The sequence below is a fragment of the Sus scrofa genome, chromosome 10, assembly GCF_054392235.1.
Source record: "Sus scrofa isolate SSC_HxYL_T2T_F1_AM1 chromosome 10, Sscrofa_HxYL_maternal_Yorkshire_Landrace_v2.0, whole genome shotgun sequence".
NCBI classification, from domain to species: Eukaryota; Metazoa; Chordata; class Mammalia; order Artiodactyla; family Suidae; genus Sus; species Sus scrofa.
The window spans coordinates 8,953,466-8,974,795 of record NC_139392.1 but is presented as its reverse complement, the minus strand read 5'-3'; the positions used below and the strand labels follow the sequence as shown (position 1 = coordinate 8,974,795).

Here is a 21,330-nt window from a genome sequence, read left to right as displayed (position 1 = left end):
AGGGGCCACTCCTTCAGGTAGGAGCAAGCGGTGAGGAGGCCAGAAAAGGGGACGATTGTTGAGAACTGGGCAGGTGGCCGACAAGACAGCTACTGCCTACTTCAGATTTATCCTTCCAAATTTGCAGTCAATTATTATTATATATCCTAAGATGATAGTTTTCACTGCATATTAATAGCTCTAATTTTAGAAGTAAGGTAGCCTGTTTCCTGCACCAATAGCTATGATTTAAATATCCTTCTTTCTTAAAAACCAGCAGAAGTTGAGAGCAAATGTGATATCCTTTTGAGTCGTTATCCATTGTTAAAGTTTACTGCGTATTTCATTCTGACCTAGAATATAGCTGTGCAATGGATCTAGAGATCAGTGGGTCAGACTAGACACATGAGGACCAAGGATTCAGATCCTCCTGTAGACTGACATTCTGGGGAAAAAAAGAAAAAAGAAACCAAGAGATTTCTTGGGTAGAGTTCTATAGAAGGGTTTGATTCCTGGAAATACGTAAGAGATTCCTAGAAAACGAAGCAGAGGCAAATTTTTCAGAAAGGAAATATCATCAAGCACATTACATGGCATAACTGTGAAACAGATTTATATAGTCATAATAAGATAATCTCTGAATATTGATTTAACCAACTAAAGGGGTTACTGAGGAGGTATAAAGAGCTATACATTCATTTTCCGTAGAAAGAAGGCAGTCATCTAAATTTTAAAAGTTGAGATGGAACCATATATGGATATTATTCAGAAATCAGCAATAAGAGTCAGAAGAAACATCTAAAGGAGTTGAAGGTGGTTGCTCCAGGCAGGGAAATTCCTGGGAGAAGAATGGAGCAGTAGGCTGTCATTCTACATCCTGAGCCTTTAAGTTCTATCTGATTTTAAAAACTATCTGTAGGTGAATTTTGATAAAAAATAAAAATTAAATAAAAAACTTAAAATACTGGAAAAAATAATAATCTTCATAGTCTCCTGATCCATTGCTTTTTGGGATTTATCTGATATAGGTGTTTTTGTTTTTTGTTTTTTTTTAAGGAGAATAATTTTCTTAGTAGCTATTTGCCTAAGTACAGATATCACAAAACACCTCTCCAAGGGCGTCTGGCAAATTGTCCTCTCTTTTAAGTAGGATATAGAGTGGGAATCATCACTATTAATCAAAATAATTATCAGACTTAAAGTAATCTTATTTGGGCATTTTGTCTTATTTCCCTTCATATCTGGGAGAGTAAGATCGCATTACTCAACTTACCCAGCCACACTGCTAAAAATAATTCCTTGTATATTGCATGCACTCAGGAAGTGGTTTGGTTAATTGAAATGAGAAATAATCAGGAGATTTAACAAGGGCAGTTGTATTAGGTGGGGTTCTCCGGAGAAACAGAACCAATAGGATATGCAGTGTGTGTGTGTCCCACTGAATTTACATGATTTATCTGTCTGCGGGAGGATCCAAACTTCTCATGCGCCTGTTCCGTTGCAAGCCTGTGGGTCTCTAATTCTGCTGCATGGCTCTATCCTCGGTCTTCCTTCTGCAGTTGTGCTGGAGATTTCCCTTCATTTCTTCTGTGTTGGATGCCTGTTTCCTAAATCCTGCGTGTCCATTTTTCTTAGTTTATTTGCGTGTTTGGTAGAATAAATGCTCCAGCAGCTCCTAACAAGGAGTATATGAGGAAAGTAATTTTTTTTTGAATGTTGAATGTCTCGAACAGTCTTTATTGCATGGTGCTAAATTTATTTCACCATTATCTTCTAGCAATCCTCATTAGATTTTGTTTGCTTTCTTTTACTTTAACATCCCAGAAGCTTCATCATTTCTATATCCCTCATTTCAGAAAATTCCATGACGACATACTTTTTGTAAAATAATTTTGCTGGGAATTTCGTGGGGCTTTTTGTCTGTAGGTGACTGTTCTTATTTCCTGGGAAAATCCATAAAATACCTTCAAGCGACATCTAGCCCAGTGTTTGACTGGACGACCGGACCTCAAATCCAGCCCAGGTGACCTATAAAACCAACCATCGCCAGCACCCCATGTTTACTATCGCACTTCAGCCCTGTACCTGTTGAGTAAAAGTCTTCTCTGGCTTAACTTCTGAAGAGAAAACTCACTGTCTCCCCTCAAAATGTGAGAGCGAAAACCTTCTGTTTGGGGAAAGACACTTGCCTACAGAAATCCCTGGACTGTTCAGTTTCATTTTTTTCCCCTGAGTTACACAACCTGAATCAAGGCTTATTGTTAGCCTGTCCACTTGCAAGTGCTTCGCTTTTACCTGTGGATATCTGTCTTTGACTACCATTTCCTCTTTTTTTTTTTTTTTTTTTTAGTGTTTATTTTTATTTTTATTTTCTTTTTTTTTTTTTTTGTCTTTTTGCTATTTCTTGGGCCGCTCCCGCGGCATATGGAGGTTCCCAGGCTAGGGGTCGAATCGGAGATGTAGCCACCAGCCTACACCAGAGCCACAGCAACGCAGGATCCGAGCCGCGTCTGCAACCTACACCACAGCTCACGGCAACGCTGGATCCTTAACCCACTGAGCAAGGGCAGGGACCGAACCCGCAACCTCATGGTTCCTAGTTGGATTCGTTAACCACTGCGCCACGACGGGAACTCCCCATTTCCTCTTTTGTTCTTTTTTTTTTTTCCTTTTATTTCTTTTTTGGACTTCAGAAGGAAAAAAATTTTCTGTCAATGATGCTTTACTGAGAAAAGTTACCCTAGTGTTTTCTCGGTTGTCGTCTTTTCAGATCAAATCCTTGCAGCCATGCTTGACTCTCTTCCTCCCACAACTCTAGTCCCTTATTAAAATCTATCTTGTTGGTTTTACCTTCATACGGATCTAGGGTTTGACCCCTTCCCACCACCCTCATTTTACCAATCTTGGCCTAAGCCATGGTCATTTTTCTCTTGGCCGAGTCCAACAGCTGCTAAACATCCTGTTTCTCCTCTTTCTCCTTTCCTAGTGTTTTCCCAGCAAACAGCCAAAGTGATGCTGTTCAAGTTCAGCCACATCAGGAAGTTCCCGCTGTGGCTCAGCGGGGGTTACCTACCCGTCTAGTATCCATGAGGATGCGGGTTTGATCCCTGGCCTCCCCCCGAGGGTTAAGGATCCAGCATTGCCCCAAGCTGCTGCATAGGTTGCAGACTCAGCTTGGATCTGGGTTGCTATGGTGTGGGCCGGCAGCCACAGCTCTGAGTCACCTCCTAGCCTTGGAGCTTCCATGTGCTGCAGGTGCAGCCCTAAAGAGAAAAAAACAACAAAAATAAACAACAAAGTTCAGCCAGATCACATCACTCCACCGTCCACTGGCTTTCCATCATTGTTAACTAGACAACAGAGTGGACGGCCTCTAATGGTCCCTATGATCTGTAATGCCTGTGATCTACCAGAACTCATTTCCAGATCATCCTTCATTTCTCTCCAGCCCACAAGGCTTGTTGCTTTCCTCAGATTTTTTTTTTTCCTTCTAGGGCCACACCTGCAGCAGCATATGGAAGTTCCCAGGCCAGGGATCAAATCAGAGCTGCAACTGCAGGCCTAACACCACAGCCACACAACATGGGATCCAAGCTCTATCTGGGACCCACACCGCATCTTGAGGCAACACAAGACCCTAAACACATTGACCCAGGCCAGGGATTGAACCTGCCTTCTCACAGACACTAGTCAGGGTTTCCCAACCCACGGAGCCGCAATAGGAACTCCTCTTCAGATTGCTCAGTGCTCTATTCCAGGCAGATGGAACACATCTCCGTGGGGTGGGGGAAGGGTAGGGTCCATGTATACTTCTGGAACCAGTGACCAATTACACTGGAAAATAACTCAAGGGCTGCCTTCTCTTTTTAGGCCTGGCATAGTGCAAGCCTGTGAGTGCTTTTCTAGCTCCATACAGGGAGGATGCGGCCTTCTACTTTGCAAGGGAGGAAAGAAAACAGTGGCTTAAGGACCTCATGCCTTTTTTTTAAGCAAAACAAGATATTCTGTACACATACATGTAGCCTGTGGAAAAGTCAAAGTGTGCCTGTGGACCTCTCCCCCCCCCACCCCGATTCTGCATTCTTCTAGCTTCAGAAACTACTTTGAATTTTGTTTTCTGGGTTTGATTGTCTTTGCCTGTGAAATTTACATTGGAAAAAAAAAAAAAAGAAACCCTGATTCTGAAGGAGCGTTATTATAAACAGATGCTTCACAGTAGCCAGCCCTGCAGTGCGCACATTAAAATGCACTGTGGCGGTCTGAAGCTTGCTTTCTCCTTCTTTAAGTACATCTGGGAGCCCTGGATCATACACTGCAGAGGGGAGCACCTCGCTGATGTGTAGGAGCAGTGGAGTGCAGAGGGAGCAGCCTGGGGTAGACAGGTGCATGAGGCAACCTTCGGACTCCAGCCTGCCTTTTTCATTGGTGATTGTAATCATCACTGGCCATCCTAGACTATTGCACATGGACTCTTGTCCCACTTTTTAAAAAGCATTACTAAGGAAGGTGCGTCTAATGAAACCTCATGTATTATTAACCTAACCTTACTATGAATGTACAAGGAATAGGCTTAATTCAACGAAAATTTATAGGCAATTTGTTAAAGCAGCAGTGCACATTAGAAGGTGCATTAGAGCCACATTGGTTTTAATATGCCATTCAATAACTTGAACAGAGGTTAAAAATACTGCTTAACCTCCATTAAGTATTTTAAAAATGCTTTAATTTAAAATTATTTGGAGTGTGTGTACACATATGAATGTACACATCCCCATACTCATAAATAGAGCACTAAATATGTTTTTCTGGTTTGTTTTTTTCAGGACTGGATGACCTCATAGCATTTAGCAGCAGCCACTTAATCAGAGGCCAGGCAGAGAAAGGCAGGGGAGGGTGTCAAGGCATCCTGAGCCAGTGACCCACCCTTGTCCTTGAGAACTAGAGGCAGAGAGGGTTTATTGAGGACTCTGCAGCTTTGGAATAAAATAAAGGCTAATTTATAATGAAAACAGCTTCACATGACATGTTTTGTGCTAATAGGACAATTCCTCATGCCTCCCTCTGGTATTTACTTTTGGTTTGCTTTTATAACTCATACAGACTATTAGAAGGTAAAGGAAAGTATCTTGTTTCATCAAGAAGCATATCATATCTGTTAAGAAATGAGCTCGTAAACCAGAATTGCATGCAAGACCCTGCTGGTGGATTTGGAAGTAGATGGCTGATAATCCATTAAAAACCAGTGCCTCAAAGTTGAGATCCAATATTGCCATGTGTCCTAGTGTTTGGTCAAACGGCTTTCCAGATTAACATGTTTTTCACAAAAAGATCTCAGAATAAGAGCCTTTTCCTTAATAAACCACCAGCAAAGGATCTTTTCCTATACACAGTTAGGAAAAAAGATATTAACATTATTTAAACTTAGGAAAGCCCACTTTCTTCGAAAACTGCCTAGTGAAACTTTGAATGATGATAATAAATATTTACTAAAGTATATTGGTTGCCAGAACCTGGAATATAGTTTTATCTAAAAAATCCCATGTAACAGGCATGCTGTTTCTATGATGGAAGGACCAGTATTGCTTCCTTTTTATAGGAGGGAAAATGGAAGCTTATTTAATAGAAGAGCCATGGGTAAGTCCACATACATCTGACCCCATAATCTGTACTCTGAGAGAGTACACTTTTTCTGAAGAACTCAATGTCTATCATAAATATTCACTTAATAAATATTTGAGAGGTGGGTTAAAATAGGTAATCTTACATATGTTTGTAATTCCCCCCACCCTCAAATTTACTTCAACCCATGATTCACACTCCTGCTTCAGGTCCTGTGGTATATCACTTGTTGTACTGAATTTGACTAATAGTTACAAATTAAAATTAACAGAGTTGTGGGAGGCTACAGTGACCAAAAAGTGAAGAGCTAGCTGAAGGACCTAGAGTGGGGTTATTCCATGGACCAAGTTGGAGTAGTCTTTGAGATGGTCACCATGATGTGGGATAAAGACTTTACATCATACATCTGATAAATATTAAGACTGAGAAAAATGAGAACAAAGAAAATAAAAGTTTTGCTGTGGATTACGAATGCCCAGACATAGCTAGGTACGGCAATCCCTAGGACATAATCAGAGCTGTCCTAATTTATATTCACTGTTCTTATTGGATTTGATTCTCAGAAAATATCCTTATGGAGGCTTCTTGTGGATATTCACATAAATAGGAAAACCAGGTTATTTTGTAAAATGGAATAGTCCAACAGAGTAATTTCCCTTATGTGAGCGCATTATGTTATCCTTTGTTCTGAGAACTGGAGACATAGTTTTGGGGTGACATTTTCTCTCTGAAGCTCTGTCCTATCCATTGATATGGCAAAGGTAACATTTCGCCTTTATCGTGCTGGTTCTTACACATTTCCTGCTCTCCTCTCAGATATCTGACCTCTTCTGATCAGTCACTCTCATGACTCACAGATTATGTTTCCTGTTTTCTTTTCAGCATTAAAGAGATTGTCTGATATTTTAAAGAGGAGCAGATATCCACCCATCCATCTATTCATCCATCCTTTCAGCCATTTATCCATTTCATTCATATATCCATTTTTCTCAATTAACATCTGTTGAATAAATTACTATACACCAGGGCATGTGCTGCTGTAAAAGTAGAGAACCGTAGCTATATGAAGCTATTATGGTATAGCAGGGGAAACAGATTCAAATGTAAACACATTGTGGTAGCTTCAATATTAGAAATGTGCAGTAGAGAGAAGTGCTGAAGTGAAGGGATTGAGTCATTCTTGAAGGATGGGAGACAAAATGAACTTTAGCAGAGAAAGTGTTTCCTGAGCTGGATTTTCAAAATAAATAGGAGTTGGCAAGGTATTCAAGCAGGGGAAGCCATCCAGGAAGAAGGAATCGGAGCAGGGCGTTTAAAATACGGCTAATCAAAAATGAGTTTTGGGGAGTTCCCGTCGTGGCACAGTGGTTAACGAATCCGACTAGGAACTGTGAGGTTGCGGGTTCTGTCCCTGCCCTTGCTCAGTGGGTTAACGATCCGGCGTTGCCATGAGCTGTGGTGTAGGTTGCAGATGTGGCTCGGATCCCGCGTTGCTGTGGCTCTGGCATAGGCCTGTGGCTAGAGCTCCGATTCGACCCCTAGCCTGGGAACCTCCACATAAGACCAAAAAAAAGAGTTTTTAAAATGTTGAAATAGAAATTACAGCTTGAGGTGTATAATCATATTTATTTATGCATATGTTAGCATTTGGTCAAATCCATGAATAGTGATGTTAGCGTTATATTTATTAGCATCGTTTTATACACCCAATTTAGGGGGAGGGGTTGGCTGCAGCGTGGCATGTGGAAGTTCCCGGGGCCAGAGATCAAACATGCTCCACGGCAGTGGCCTGAGCCACTGGTACTCTGAAATTATTACTTTCAATTACCATTGTCTACTACACTTCCTCTTGCAAATACTGATTTGCAAAGCCACTTCTAAAACAGTCTTTTGTTGCCTGGGTGTAGATGAGCCACAAACTCCTTCCCAGACTCTTTCCTTAATGCCATGTCCATTCTCTGTTTAAGCTGAGAATTGTTTCCTCTAAACAGCTCGTCGTTAGTGCTTGGTCCCAGCTCTGCCCTCCTTTGCTGAATAAGACCTAGAGGTTAAACCTGTTTTCTTTCTCCCATTTCCAGACCTTAGCAAAGCCTCGTTGTTCATGGTCCTCGGGAGGGACATTGCTGGGAAATGGGCTCTTCTTTACGTCTGAGACAGGTACCATCCCGCAGACACAGCCGCTGCAGGAGGTCATACCAGCTGCCTGGCTAATAACTTTGAACTCCACAGGTTCTGTAAGCCGCCTCCCGGAGAAAGCAATGCTCTTTTATGAGATGATGACTTTTCACATGAGCTTTATGACATGTTGTTTCTCCCACGTGTCTTGTTTGGGACCAGGCGTTAGCTTGGAGAGAACTGGAGAAGAGAAGAGACTTGAGTGGGCTGATGTGTGCTATGTGAAAGTGAACTTGCAGCGCCGTGGGCTGGCACGTGGTGTATTGCGTGTCTATTGCCCACGCGTCAGAATGTGGTACAGAATCACTGATGGAGAAACATCTCTAAAGAGTCAGTTCAGACCATGAAGACACACGGATGTGAAACATGCAGTGAAGCTGGTGGAGGGACATCAGAAATCCACTGCGTTGAAAAAAAAGTAGAGAGTAAGGTCAGTTACCTTTAAGCAGCATTCAGGAGCTGAAGTTTGAGTAGGAGGGACCGGGAGCTGTTTCCTATAGTCAGGCGTCATAAAAGGAGAGGTAATGGGCTAGAATTAGGCACATTCGGGTAAAGGGAGACGTGATCGTTAAGCAGGAAGGTACCCGAGTCATCCTAATGAGAACTGCTTAAAAATAGGACAGCTAAACACTGGTGGGTTACCTTTTATGATACACCTGAAAGCGGGGAGGGAATTAACCCCAGGAAAAGTCCAGTGTCGCCTTTTCCTTGAAGTTCTAACCTCCAGGTTACAGGTTCCCTGGGTACTTGGCACCTTTCTTGTGCTCTGCTTACATCTGTGGTCTTTTTTTTATTCTCCAGGACTTGCTCAGCCCCATCTTCTGCACAAAAATCTACCCTCCTGGTCTTTACAGATTCATTTAATCATTTCTTGCAAAAAATCACTCCTAATTGTTCTAAAAAAACCCCCCAAAAAACCCTGTGTGGCTGGAAGCTATTTCAATAAATGCAAATTAATTCGACTTCAAAGTATCTATGCTAATGGGTAATTCACCCAAATTGGAGAGCTGTTGGTACACTCAGGATGCCATCACCATGAATCTAAGGACCTAGGTATCTTCCCAGGAAGGGAAATTTACATAGAATCACAGCCATAATGGTCTTGAAACCAAACTGGAAGCCGTCTAGCTTTGTGATTTTGATCACATGATGAGTCAAGTAGGAGAATGTGTAAGAATTGCCATGCCATGGCCATTCTTTTTTTTTTTTTTTTTTTTTTTTTTTTTGTCTTTTTGTCTTTTGTTGTTGTTGTTGTTGCTATTTCTTGCATTCTTTATTTCTGGAAATACCTGTAAGGCAGATTGCTGTCAGTGGATGCAAAGAAGCAAATGACCTAATCTAGTTGTAAATTCCTATAAAAAATGATAGTCTTAGTTCTCTCCAACTGAATGGCCCAGATTTTGACCTTCTTCCTTTTCTATTTCACTCTTTCTGAGGCTTTTTAAGAGAGAATATGCGGGGCCCAGGAAAAGAAAAACAACTTGTGGATGCCTGGGAAAGAAGGGCTTGTTTTCAGCTAGAATCTCAAATGAGGTGTGCAGTGTTCCAGTAACTTTTTGTTTTTCCCCTAAAGAGTAGATGACACAGAATGTTCCCTTTGTGCTCATGTGCGTTCTTTCAATATCACTGATACTTTATATGCCTAAGTTATTGATTATAGCAATTGCACAGTTAATTCTCATTCACCAGAACGTTACTCATTGTTTTATAAAATTCCTTGTACCATTATGCATATGCTTGTGTGTGTATATAAGTCTACATGCGTTTGTATGTACATATGCGCCTACTTGCAAATACGCATATCACAGAGCACTAAGAACCATTTCTCCATTGTATGCCTGTCCCATCATCCAAATGTCCAATGCATTTCTAAGTTTATATATGTTCCACCTTCTGGGTCCAAGAAATTTTGAAAGTGTTTTTGAATCATATTTTTATTTCTCCTCTTTTCCTATAAGCCAAAGGATGGATTTTATAATTAAATTCTGTTTCTTTTCTTTTTTAAAAAATATAGCAGTTATGGGGACCCATTCCTACCTAGTCCTTTGGAGTGGTTTTGTGAATTCCAGTGTTTGAGTACCTGCTTGTGACAAGCACCATCCTTGATGCTGGGGACATGGTGAGACATAAATCAGATGAGGTTCCTGCCTTCATAGAGGTTCCAGTCTGGTGGAAATGAGATTAATTAGAATTGTCATCAGCATCTTATAGGAAATGAATAGGATGCTATGAAAACTAACTTCACATAGGTTGCTGGAGATGGTCACAAGTCCTGGGGTGAACTAAGCAGAAAAGGTGGGTCCAGATCATTTCATCAGACAGAACTGCCCATGAAAAGGGCTTCAGGCATCAAGAACTAAAAGAAGTATGTCTAGGGCAGATGGAAGGAGAAGAGAAATGAAACTAGGGACATAGGTGGGGCCTGACTGGAGATTGGAGGCTGGGCTAGGGATTTCTTTCTTCTCCCAAAGGGGACTGGGAGGTTATCAAACAGAGGAATGAGATGTCCAAGCTACATGGAAAACAATGGTTCCAGGTCCACTGTGAAGAACAGACTGCAGGGGGACCACGGTGATGCCAGTGGAAGAGACAGCCCTGGCAGCTAAGAGGCATAGATGCAAATCTGGGTTCTGTGACTTGTCCACTCCATCATCTTAGAAAAGTCTGTCAACCTCTCTAAACCTTCAGTTTTTTAGTTTACAGAATGGACACAATAATGCCTGAATTATTAGCCTTGCTGTGAGGACTAAATGAGTCCATGAATAGAAAGCTTTTTACGATAGCCTCTGGTACATAGAGTTAACTATAAAAAGCTTAGTAGGACTTTTTGGGACATAGCAGTGGGGATGGAGACTAGAAGGTTTAAAATTCTTTGAAGACGTTATTCAGAGGATTGGTCGTTAGCTAGATGTTGGGGCAGAGGGAGTGCACTCCGGGTTGCAAGTTCCAGCAAAATATAGGATGGTCAGTTAGATTTGAATTTCAGATAACGATGATTTTTAAAAATATAAGCAAAAACCACATGGGGCAGACTTTTCCTAAAAACAAACAAACAAAACTTGTTTATCAGGAACTCAAATGTAACTCAGCATCCCGTATTTTACCTGGCTACCCTACTGAAGATGACTCAGGATTCTAGGTGGTGCAACTGAATTGTAGATGGTGGTGCCATTTGCTGAAATGGAAATGATGAGAGGAGGAAGCAGTCTTTGGTGGAAAGATCATGAAGCAGGTTTAACATGCACTGAGTGGTAGGTGCTAGGAAGACACCCAGGACAATTATTCCGCAGCCTTTCTTTGGTCATTGTTGTCATTTCCAGTCAAGAGCATGGTAGCCGCGTTTGTATGAGGTTTGAGGTAGTGCCGTGATGGGCGTTCCTTTTTTCCATGTAATCAAAATAATATTTTTGAAGAAAAGACTGGATAGGAAGGGTAATGAAAGCTCCTCATTTCTTTCTTTCCAGGTTTTTATATTTCTCCAGGTAATGCCACTGGCTGCCTGCCATGTTCATGCCACACCACTGGTGCAGTTCATGACATTTGTGATAGCTTGACTGGTCAGTGCCTTTGCCAAGATGCTTCCGTCACGGGACAAAGTTGTAACCATTGCAAAGACCTTCACTTTGGATTTGATCCTCAGACTGGAAGGTAAGCTTTTATAAAAATTAATAGTTAAGTATTTTTCTTAAACTGCATTTGCAATTGCTTTTTTAAATTAACTGAATTTTTTTAGCCAGCTCTTTTGTAAAAAGCAGCTGATATATTAGCTTCACTTCTTGATATAGTCTTTTATTCTTTGTTGTCTGCTTTCATTAGACATAGAGATAATCTTTGCCTATTTCCCAGAATTCCACGGTATAAGTTGCTATACATTGATGTATGTGCCCAGTATTCAGGTCTGGGAATATGTAACTAAATAAAGTCCGTTTTCCTCAAAGAACTAAAAATTTGGTGTGGAGAAAGACAGGTAAAGAAATATCCATAGAAGAAAATTCAGATGCACACGCACATAGACTAGAATAGGCAGCATATATGTGTGTATACTTTGTTCTATGTGGCCCCTGAATTTATTGCTTTTTAATTTATTAATTTACTTTATCCATTTATGTCCCCTTTGCCTTTTTAATTTGGGTTTAATTTATTTATGTATTTATTTATTTTTGTCTTTTTGCCTTTTCTAGGGCCGCTCCTGCAGCATATGGAGGTTCCCAGGCTAGGCGTTGAATTGGAGCCGCAGCCGCAGGCCTACACCACAGCCACAGCAGCGCTGTTATCTGAGCCGTGTCTGCAGCCTACACCACAGCTCACGGCACCGCCAGATCCTTAACGCACTGAGCAAGGCCAGGGACCAAACATGTAACCTCATGGTTCCTAGTTGGATTAGTTAACCACTACGCTGCAATGGGAACTCTGAGGTTTAAATACTGGCATATGAGAAACATCTTTGTATTCAGTGAAAAGATTTTTTTTTTCCCAGTGTGTAAAGTACATTCTGAAAGTAACCACTTTTCAAAGTTACATTGTCTTTAATATTCTACTTCTTCTTTCCTTTATATCTGTCGGCATTTACTTTCATGCATTTATGTTTATTGCTGTATTTTCTTAAATTTTATTTTGATTAGAGTATAGTTGATTTATAGTGTTGTGTCAATTTCTGCTATACAGTATAGTGAGCCAGTCATATATATGTGGAATCTAAAATTGGCACAAATGAACCTATCTACAAAACAGAAACTGAATCATGAATATAGAGAATAGACTTGTGGTTGCCAAGGGGGAGGAAGTGGGATGGACAGGGAGCTTGAGGTTGCTAGATGTAAACTGTTACGTTTGGGATGGATAAGCAATAAGGTCGTACTGTACAGCACAGGAAACTATGTCCAGTCTCTTGGGATAGATCATTGCTGTATTTTTGAAGATATGCTGAGATGCTAATTCCACATGCGGTTTTTTTTTTTTTTTTTTGGTCTGATCAGATTATAAATTAGTCTAGGGTTGGGCCTATATCCATGAATTCTTTGACGTTCAAATCCCCCAGAAACGAGTGTTGTGTCTGCACACATCAAGCAAATCTGTTTTTCAGTAAGCGTGCATATTTGTAAATATAAGTGCTAATTATTCAAGGGTTTGAGATTATTTTTTCAGCTCCTGTCCACCTGCTGCTTGCCTTTTGTCCATGACACTCTCCATTGACACCTCAGTGAGAGTGGGGACAGGGTGACAGGGTAAATTATTGAAAAAGAACTTAAACTCGTTAATTTGGCTGTCTACTAAAATTCACGTTGATTAGAAAAACTTTAACGGGATATTTTGAATATTTTTCCAAACAATTTTATGTTCTTATGACATATATATGTTTTTTCAAATCCTCGTTGCTCCACTTCTGTTACAGTTGGAGTCTCCAGAATCTTGGCTAGTCTCAGGGCGTTACTACTCTTTTCTACAAATACTAAATCATTCTGAATGAATATAGAAAACACATGGTACAGCAAATGTTAAATAAAAAGTATTACCAGGATTTTGATCTCCACATCCTCACCAAGACTTAGTTTTTGCCTTTTTGATAGTAGCTATGCTTATAGATTGAAGGTGGTATCTCCTTGTGGTTTCCATTGGCATTTCTCTGATAATTAGTGATGTTGAGTACTTTTTAATGTACCTGCTGGCCATTTGCATGTCTTCTTTGGAGAAGTGTCTATAAACATCCTTTGCTCATTTTTTAAAATTAGGCTTTGTGTTTTTTTTTTTTTTTTTTTTTGCTGTTGAGTTATATGAGTTTCTTACATATATTGGATACTAACCCTTTGTCAGATAGGTGGTTTGAAAACATTTTCTCCCATTTTGTAGGTTGTCTTTTCATTCTTGATGATTTCCATTGTTGTGGAAAAGCTTTTTAGATTATGTCTTTTTGCTTTTTGGCCTGAACTTTGGTGTTAAAACCACAAAATCATCTCCCAGACCCAATTGAAGAAGCTTTTTCCCCTTTGTTTTCTTCTAGTAGTTTTAGTTTCTGATATTACTTTTAAGTCTTTAAGTGTTTTGAGTTGATTTTTGTATATGGTGATTTAAGGGTCCAGTTTTATCCTTCTTATAGTGAATGTCCAGTTTTGCCAGCACCGTTTGTTGAAGAAACCATCCTTTCCTCATCATGTGTCCCTGATACCCTTTCTGAAGATCAGTAGACTGTTGTGCATGAACTTATTTCTGGGCTCTCTCATCTGTTCCATCAGTTTATATGTCTTATTTTTGTGCTGCTACCATATCATTTTGATTTTGATAGCTTTGTAATATATTTTGAATGCCTCCAGTTTTCTTCCTCGTACTGAACTTGTACTTTTCAATTTGAATTGACTGCAGGACTTTCTATTACCCAAAGAAAGACCAGAAAAACTGTGCAATTGACTCACTTTATATCTAGGTGGCAGACAGGGGAATTAGCCCCATGCAGTGTATTGAAAGCATCAGTGAACAATGAAAGTAAAATTGATTTCTTATTCATTCTTATGACTCATGGCTTTCCACTCTACCAGTTATTTTATTATCCTCCTTATTTCTTAAAATTCTTTCTTATTTTGGCTCCTAAGATTCTATTTCCCTGATTTGTTTGCTCTTTCTTTTGCTGATTAGTCCTCTTTAATTTGCTCTTTCAATTTACATATCTATGTTCATGATTTCAACCACTACATACATATAAATGACTCCCAAATATATTATCATCTATTAGATCTCTATCATGGGCTCTAGACCTGTGACTAGCTGTTTCTCCAAGTTTTAAATTTGGATGCCCCTCCTGCATCCCATGCTTTAGATAGCCAACACAGAATAAAGTCCCATTTGAACTACTTTCCTCACCTCCACCAAAAATGGAAAAATAAAAGGCTTATGCCATCATCATCTTAGTGAAAGGAGTATAAACATTGATGTAACTCTTCATGTCCTAACCACCCACATGAGAGCAGGACTCAGGATGCTTTCAGATTGGGCAGGTTTGGTTCGGATATTGTCCATGGGCTGCTGCTGGAAAGAGCTATTGAAAGCAAGGGCCATCATATATAATCCAGCTCCTCCGAAATAAATAGAAAGAGTAAAGCCTCTCTTGACCACATAGGGCCCAGGGAATCAATCACACGGAATGCCTGTCTAGAGGTGACCCTTCTCTTCCACTGATGAATTCTACTGTCGAGTCTCGCTTTAACATGGATGGTGGTTCCAGAAGAAATCCTCTCGCACAGAAGGTCATAGAGAAAGATATTTGAAGATGTGACAATGAGAATTACTTGAGCTGTACTTTTGATCATCATTGAGAGGCGATGAAAATGGGTTTTATTCTTTTTATGTTGTCCATTCCTTTCCTGAATGGTGTTGAAATCTCTTTGCTGACTTGTGGTTGTTATTGTGTAGATATACTAACATTGACTATTTTGAAAATGTGTGCGAAGATGGCAAATATAAGTGGGCTTCCTTCAAGTGTAAGGAATTTTTATTTGCTGAGTGAAATCCACTCATAGTTGAAATGTATACAGACACAGTATAAGAAAATAACTATTTATGCCCTGACGTTACAGTTTTTTAAAAGGAAAGAAAGTTATCTAAAGTCATTTGAATGTACCTTGAATGAGGCACTGTGGTGGGTACTTGCAAGTATAAATTGATTTCATTAATTTTTAAAATTCTACAAAAATTTAAGTATTTTATTGTTAAGCGAGGTGAAGATACAAGTATCATTGTACCTCTCCATTGATTTAAAAAATAAATTGGCTTTCTCGTCTTCTTTTTCCGCTTATATATTCAGGGGATTTTATTCGACTGCTCCATGAAGTTCACACATATTCTTTACCCTACTCCATCTTCTCTTTATGGCACACAGCTATGTTTGCTATATTTTTCTCTTGGCTTATTTTATACACTGTTTTTTTTTTATATTCCAAAAAGAAAAATAAATATAAAATAGGCCCAGGCCCTAAACTACAGCAGCAGCAGCAGCGGCAACAACGACAGAAAAGGCACCAAACACAACAGTGACATTCTGGAAAATCATTTCCCTGTTCTCATACAAGTACTTCATTCTTCAAAAGTTCTCCATCACAAAAAGGAGGGCACGTATTTTAAAAAGCTGATCCAAGTGCAAAAATCACTCCATTTACCTTTGACACATAAAGCAAACACAGTTTAATCAGGTTTGAAAACAAGCAAAAAAAGGTCTGTGCATTGGAAACATCAATAAAGCAAAATAAACAAATAAACAAGTATATCGTATTTGTCTAAACCAAAAACAATGAGGCAAAAATGGGCCACATTCAGTTTGTCTCTTTTTGACACGCTGCCCCCCCTGGCACTGTCCTCAAGCTGACCTGTGGCTGGGAGTCCTCCTTCCCGTGGCCACAAGGCAGCTCCAGTTCATCTGGTCTATCCCCACGTTTCTCACGTAATGTCCACACATCACAATCCCCCAGAGGTTCTTCCCTAATGACTTCTTTTCTCTGTATTCATTAGGTATATATTGTCTTTTCTGGAGCCTTAAAGAGTCAGTCGTATCACTTCTTGTCTCTTACTTACCAGCTGACACCCAGTGAACTGTAGTTTCCCTCAGATGGTCAGGAATTGGGATCTAGGCTGGCCAGGGAATCTAAAGGCTCAGACCTTTAAAACAGAAAGTCAGATTCTTCTGTGATCAGAGTATTTTGAGTTTGACTGCAAACATTCTCCGTCTGAGTCCTAAGTTATCTGGTCATCCTTTCCCATGCATGCTTCCCATGGGTCCCAGTTGGTCTTTGAGAACCAGATCAAAGGCTTCAAAGGGAAGCAGATAACTTTTTGTCCACTCATTCTTTTCATGGTATAATAGTGGAATTTTGGGGAATGCGCCTCACAGATTCTTGTTCTGTGGTGACTATTAGACAGCTAGCTCTTATCTAGGTTAATGGGGTGAAAGCACCCCACGCCTCTCATCATCCAGGGCTCTAGCTGGGGCTCACGCACAAACTGGCGGCTGAGTTCCCATGAAGAAAGCAGAAGGCTGCTGGGACACTGGCAGCCCATGCTTGGAACTGCCACAATATTATGTTTGCCTTATTGGCCAAAGAAAGTCACAGGCAAGCCCATATTCACAAGTGGAGAAATAGATTCTACTTTGTGATGGGGGGAATTATACAGTTAATTGCAAAGAACCTGCGGAAAGAGAGAGGTAAGGAATTATGGTCATTTTTACAATCTACTATGACTACGAATAGGTAGATTCTCCTCTGATACAGACTCTATAATGTTAGTTTTTATAGTATAGTAGCATTTATTCAATGTGATATAATAGGAATCATGCAACAGTGGGCATCAGGAACATTTATGGCCTCATTATCGCTTTTCTACTAGACTAGGCATGTTAATTTCTTATTATTGCTGTAATAATTATTCACTACAAACGTAGTGGCAGAAAACAACATGAATTTATTTGTTTGTTTGTTTATTTAGTTGCACCTGTAGCACCTCAAGTTCATAGGCTGGGGTTCGAACCCATTACATAGGAGTGACCTGAGCCACGGCAGTGACAATGCCAGAGCCTCAACCCACGAAGCTACCAGGGAGCTTCTAGATGTAACTGTGTGTGTTGTTGTTAGTATAGCGAGACTTCTGGGATTTCTTTTTCTTTTTTTTTGTCTTTTTGCTATTTCTTGGGCTGCTCCCGCGGCATATGGAGGTTCCCAGGCTAGGGGTCGAATCGGAGCTGTAGCCACCAGCCTACGCCAGAGCCACAGCAACGCGGGATCCGAGCCGCATCTGCAACCTACACCACAGCTCACGGCAACGCCGGGTCCTTAACCCACTGAGCAAGGGCAGGGATCGAACCCGCAACCTCATGGTTCCTAGTCGGATTCGTTAACCACTGCACCACGACGGGAACTCCTGGGATTTCTTTTTCTTTTAAACGTTTGATCTTGGTGACCAGTGTGTCGAACATAGCCCACGTTCCCTGTGATGAGGCGGAGTGCCAGCAAAGGAGAAGGTGGCTGGGGCCCCAGGGCAAAACCGTGCTTAAGTAAGCTCTTCTCCATGTGACAGGAATGTCCCCACTCAGATGGCACTGTTGCCTGGACACAAGGGGGTTACTGCCCAGGTCCAGTTCTCATGCCTCCCTTTATTCATGAGAAGCTTCACCAGGGAGGATGGACCGGGCACTGATGATGCCTGCCTTCTTGATGAGACAGTGCCTCTCACCTCCTCTCCAGTAAAGCGTGTGAGTATGGCTTTCAGCTCAGACGCACAGGATGTCCAGGCCCCAGATCCCCGTCATATAACTCCGATTCCAGTTCTAAGAGAACCCCATACTACTAGCAGGCTGTGAAGAAAGGAAAGCTAAGAACCTCAGTGGAAACCACACCTCCACTGCAGAGGCGGAGTATAACCTTAACCAGGGGAAAACGAAATCCCTCTAGAGGGTATTCGAACACTCCTTGGATCCTGCACAAAAGTACTGAACTGAGAGAGTCCCCTGGTTGTCTAGTGGTTAAGACTTAGCGCTTTCACTGCTGTGGCCCAGGTTCAATCCTTGGTCTGGGAACTGAGGTCCCACATCAAGCTAGTCCCCACCCCTCCCCCCAAAAAAAGAGAGAAAAAAAGGAAAGGACTGAACCTAGAACTCTTCTGGCCTTGGGAAATCAGAAGTTCAGCCCTTTAAGAAGAATGATGCCTTCCTTGAAGAGACTTTAGCCAGAGGGACCGCTATGCCCATCAGAAAGGGCTCAGAAGAGTTAAATTATAGGTAGAGCTACATGTCCATTTAGATTTACCTGTGGTGCCCTAAGTTAATGCTTTCCTAGTGCCTTATACATTCCTTTATTCACCAGTATTTATTGAACACTTACTGCGTTGTTAGTCTTTGTGCTGGGAACTGATGGGAGAAAACTCTGTCCAGTTTCTCCAGTTTGCATTCATATTCAATAATCCTTGTCTAAAAGCCCACATCAGTCTGTGGTCTCTTCCTCTTCGTTCTCCATGTTAAGCGATGTCCCCATCATCTACTCCTCAGCAAATTAGAACACTTGGAGTAATTCTATGCCCATCTTCCCTTATTTGCTTCTCTTTTCAATTCGTCCACCCCATCCTACTGATTTTACCTGCTTAAATATTTCTTAAATCTGTCCCACTCCTTATCACCATCACCAGTGCACCTAACCTAGCAATATCTCACCCCTGCTTACCTTTCTGGCTTTGTCGCATCCTCCCTGTTGTGATTTTATGTCCCCAAATTTTGGATTGCTTAAATTTTGCACCCTCTCCTGCTATATCTTGTCTATTTTCTCCCCTTCCCTGAGTGTCCTGGCTTATTCCTATTCACCTTTTCATATTCAGCCCAAACGCCTTCTCTAAGCTTCCTTCTCACCACTCCTTTCCCTGTCTCCCTGCATCCTGTACCACCAGACTCAGTAGTTGGCCCTTTGCTGTGCCCGGAAGGAGTCTGCATACATCTTTATTGATGCTCTTTCCATTTTTCATTTCTCACTAGAATGTGAGCTCCTTGAAGGCAGAGAAGGACAATCTGTCTCATTCATTTTCACGTCCTCAGTGCTTTGTCCAGTCCTGGAACATAATTGGTCCTCAATGAGCATTATTTATGTCAATCAATATCCTTTCGTGTGTGTGTTTGTGCTTTTTAGGGCCGCACATGCAGCATATGGAAGTTCCCAGGGTAGGGGTTGAAACGCAGCATGAGCTGCCAGCCTACACCACAGCCATAGCATCACCAGATCCGAGCCGTGTCTGTGACCTACACCACATCTCACGGCAATGCCAGATCCTTAACCCACTGAGCAAGGCCAGGGATGGAACCAGCAACCTCATGGATGCTAGTCGGGTTCGTTATCACTGAGCCACAACAGGAACTCCTTCAATCAATATCTTTGAATCAGCTTGATGGTACCTCTGAGTTGAGGCCCCAGACAGAAGAGAGGTGTCCAAAGAGTAATGTCAGGGGAATTACCTATGATCTGGACTGTATTCCTGAGCCTCCTATGGCAATAGCTCTTCCTCATGTGATGAACTTTCTGACAATGAGATGCATGATCGAAACGCGCTCCCTTCATTCGCACTGATGTTTCTGCTTTAGTAGTAAGGGGATAATTCTTTCTCCTACTGTTTGCACAACCAGAAGAAGCTGCCTGGAAAGGAAAATATAGGAGAGCTGTGATTTAAGAGACAGAAGCCAATTATCTTCCTTTCCATTGCTTCCAGTAAACGCCGAGTTACATAAGGGCCCAAAGAGAACGGCACTAGCCAGGACTGGCAGAGATTAGCGATACTTGACTCCTGTTTTGTTTACCATAATGAACTGGTCAATAAACATCACAAATTGTTTATCTATATAAATCTTGACAGATTACTCTTTATGAAATCCATTTAGCAAGTGAGGTTTTCCCATAAGGATGAAAAATGAAGATTTTAAACAGATTGCGGGAGAAGCTCTAGCTGTACCAAGAGAGTTAGTGTAATAAAGGTTTCTTTATATTAATATTACAAAAACCATTTATCCTGAAAAAATCAATATCACAATTCATCTTAGTTTGGTGTTTCTCTTTCTAAGCTTAAAATGCCTTTTCCTTTATCATGTATAATTTTGTTTTAATAAACGTGCAATGTATTTCATTTAAGAGATGCTCTTGAGGCATAAGTTATGCAGTGACATCAGACTTGTAGCTGATTTGCTAAAGCGTCTCAGAAACGTTTAAAATCATATTCGAGTGGCTGAGAAATTTGCAAGAATCCCTTTATGTAAACCTTAAGCACAAAATGAGCCCCAGTGTCCTTTAGGCTAGAAACAAACTATAGCATTCAGAAAAGTCTCCCATGAACTTTATTCAGGTAAATACCTGTCTTATTGAAGGCAAGCAATTACAAGAAGTCAGATAAGGTGCATATAACAATGGCTGGGATAAGAGACTATGAAATCAGGAAGTGTCACATTTAATTACTCAAAACTCTGCGTGCTTCCCTAAGAAGCGGTTTATTTATTCCATTTGGGTTTGGAACTTAATATCCCATGGATATTGACAGGGCTGACTTGAAGTTAAGCATGTAGCAGTTAGTGCGAAGAAAATAGATCTCCATCAAGAAAAGGAATTATGTTATACACTGGAAACTATTACTCCACATGTACTGTATGTAAAGTAAATGTGATTGTCTCATGAGTGAATGGTAATAAAAACTGAAATACTCGAGAGACACTTATTCATGAGTGGTGTGGTGATAGATATGTATGCATTGAGCGGAGCTGGTCTCTTGTTTATGCTTCCCAATGTGACATTAAAAGCTGACAACAATATCCTCTAAGTAATAGCATATAATGAAGTTAGAAGCAAATTAAATATTTTGTTGCTTCTGTAATTCCATTTTAATTTCCAGGCATAATTTCCTCCAGCTCTAATATGTAAATATCTATTTGAGATGAAGTTCGGCTGCAATGTCTGTACATAATGGACACAATATAGTTGTTCATAGGGGAAAAAAAATGCCCTTTTATCGTGACATCAAAAGGGCAAACTACAGGATAGTGGTTTTCAAGACAAACTG

At 40.8% G+C, this 21,330-nt stretch overlaps 1 protein-coding gene across 1 annotated transcript in view; it reads left to right on the top strand.

The window, feature by feature from the left end:
- Positions 1-21,330, top strand: part of USH2A (usherin) — an 837,868-nt gene that overhangs the window by 189,900 nt on the left and 626,638 nt on the right. The window contains exon 15 of the mRNA XM_021064292.2: positions 11,238-11,421. Coding sequence (XP_020919951.2) covers positions 11,238-11,421 — 184 coding nt within the window. The remainder of the gene's footprint in view (positions 1-11,237; positions 11,422-21,330) is intronic.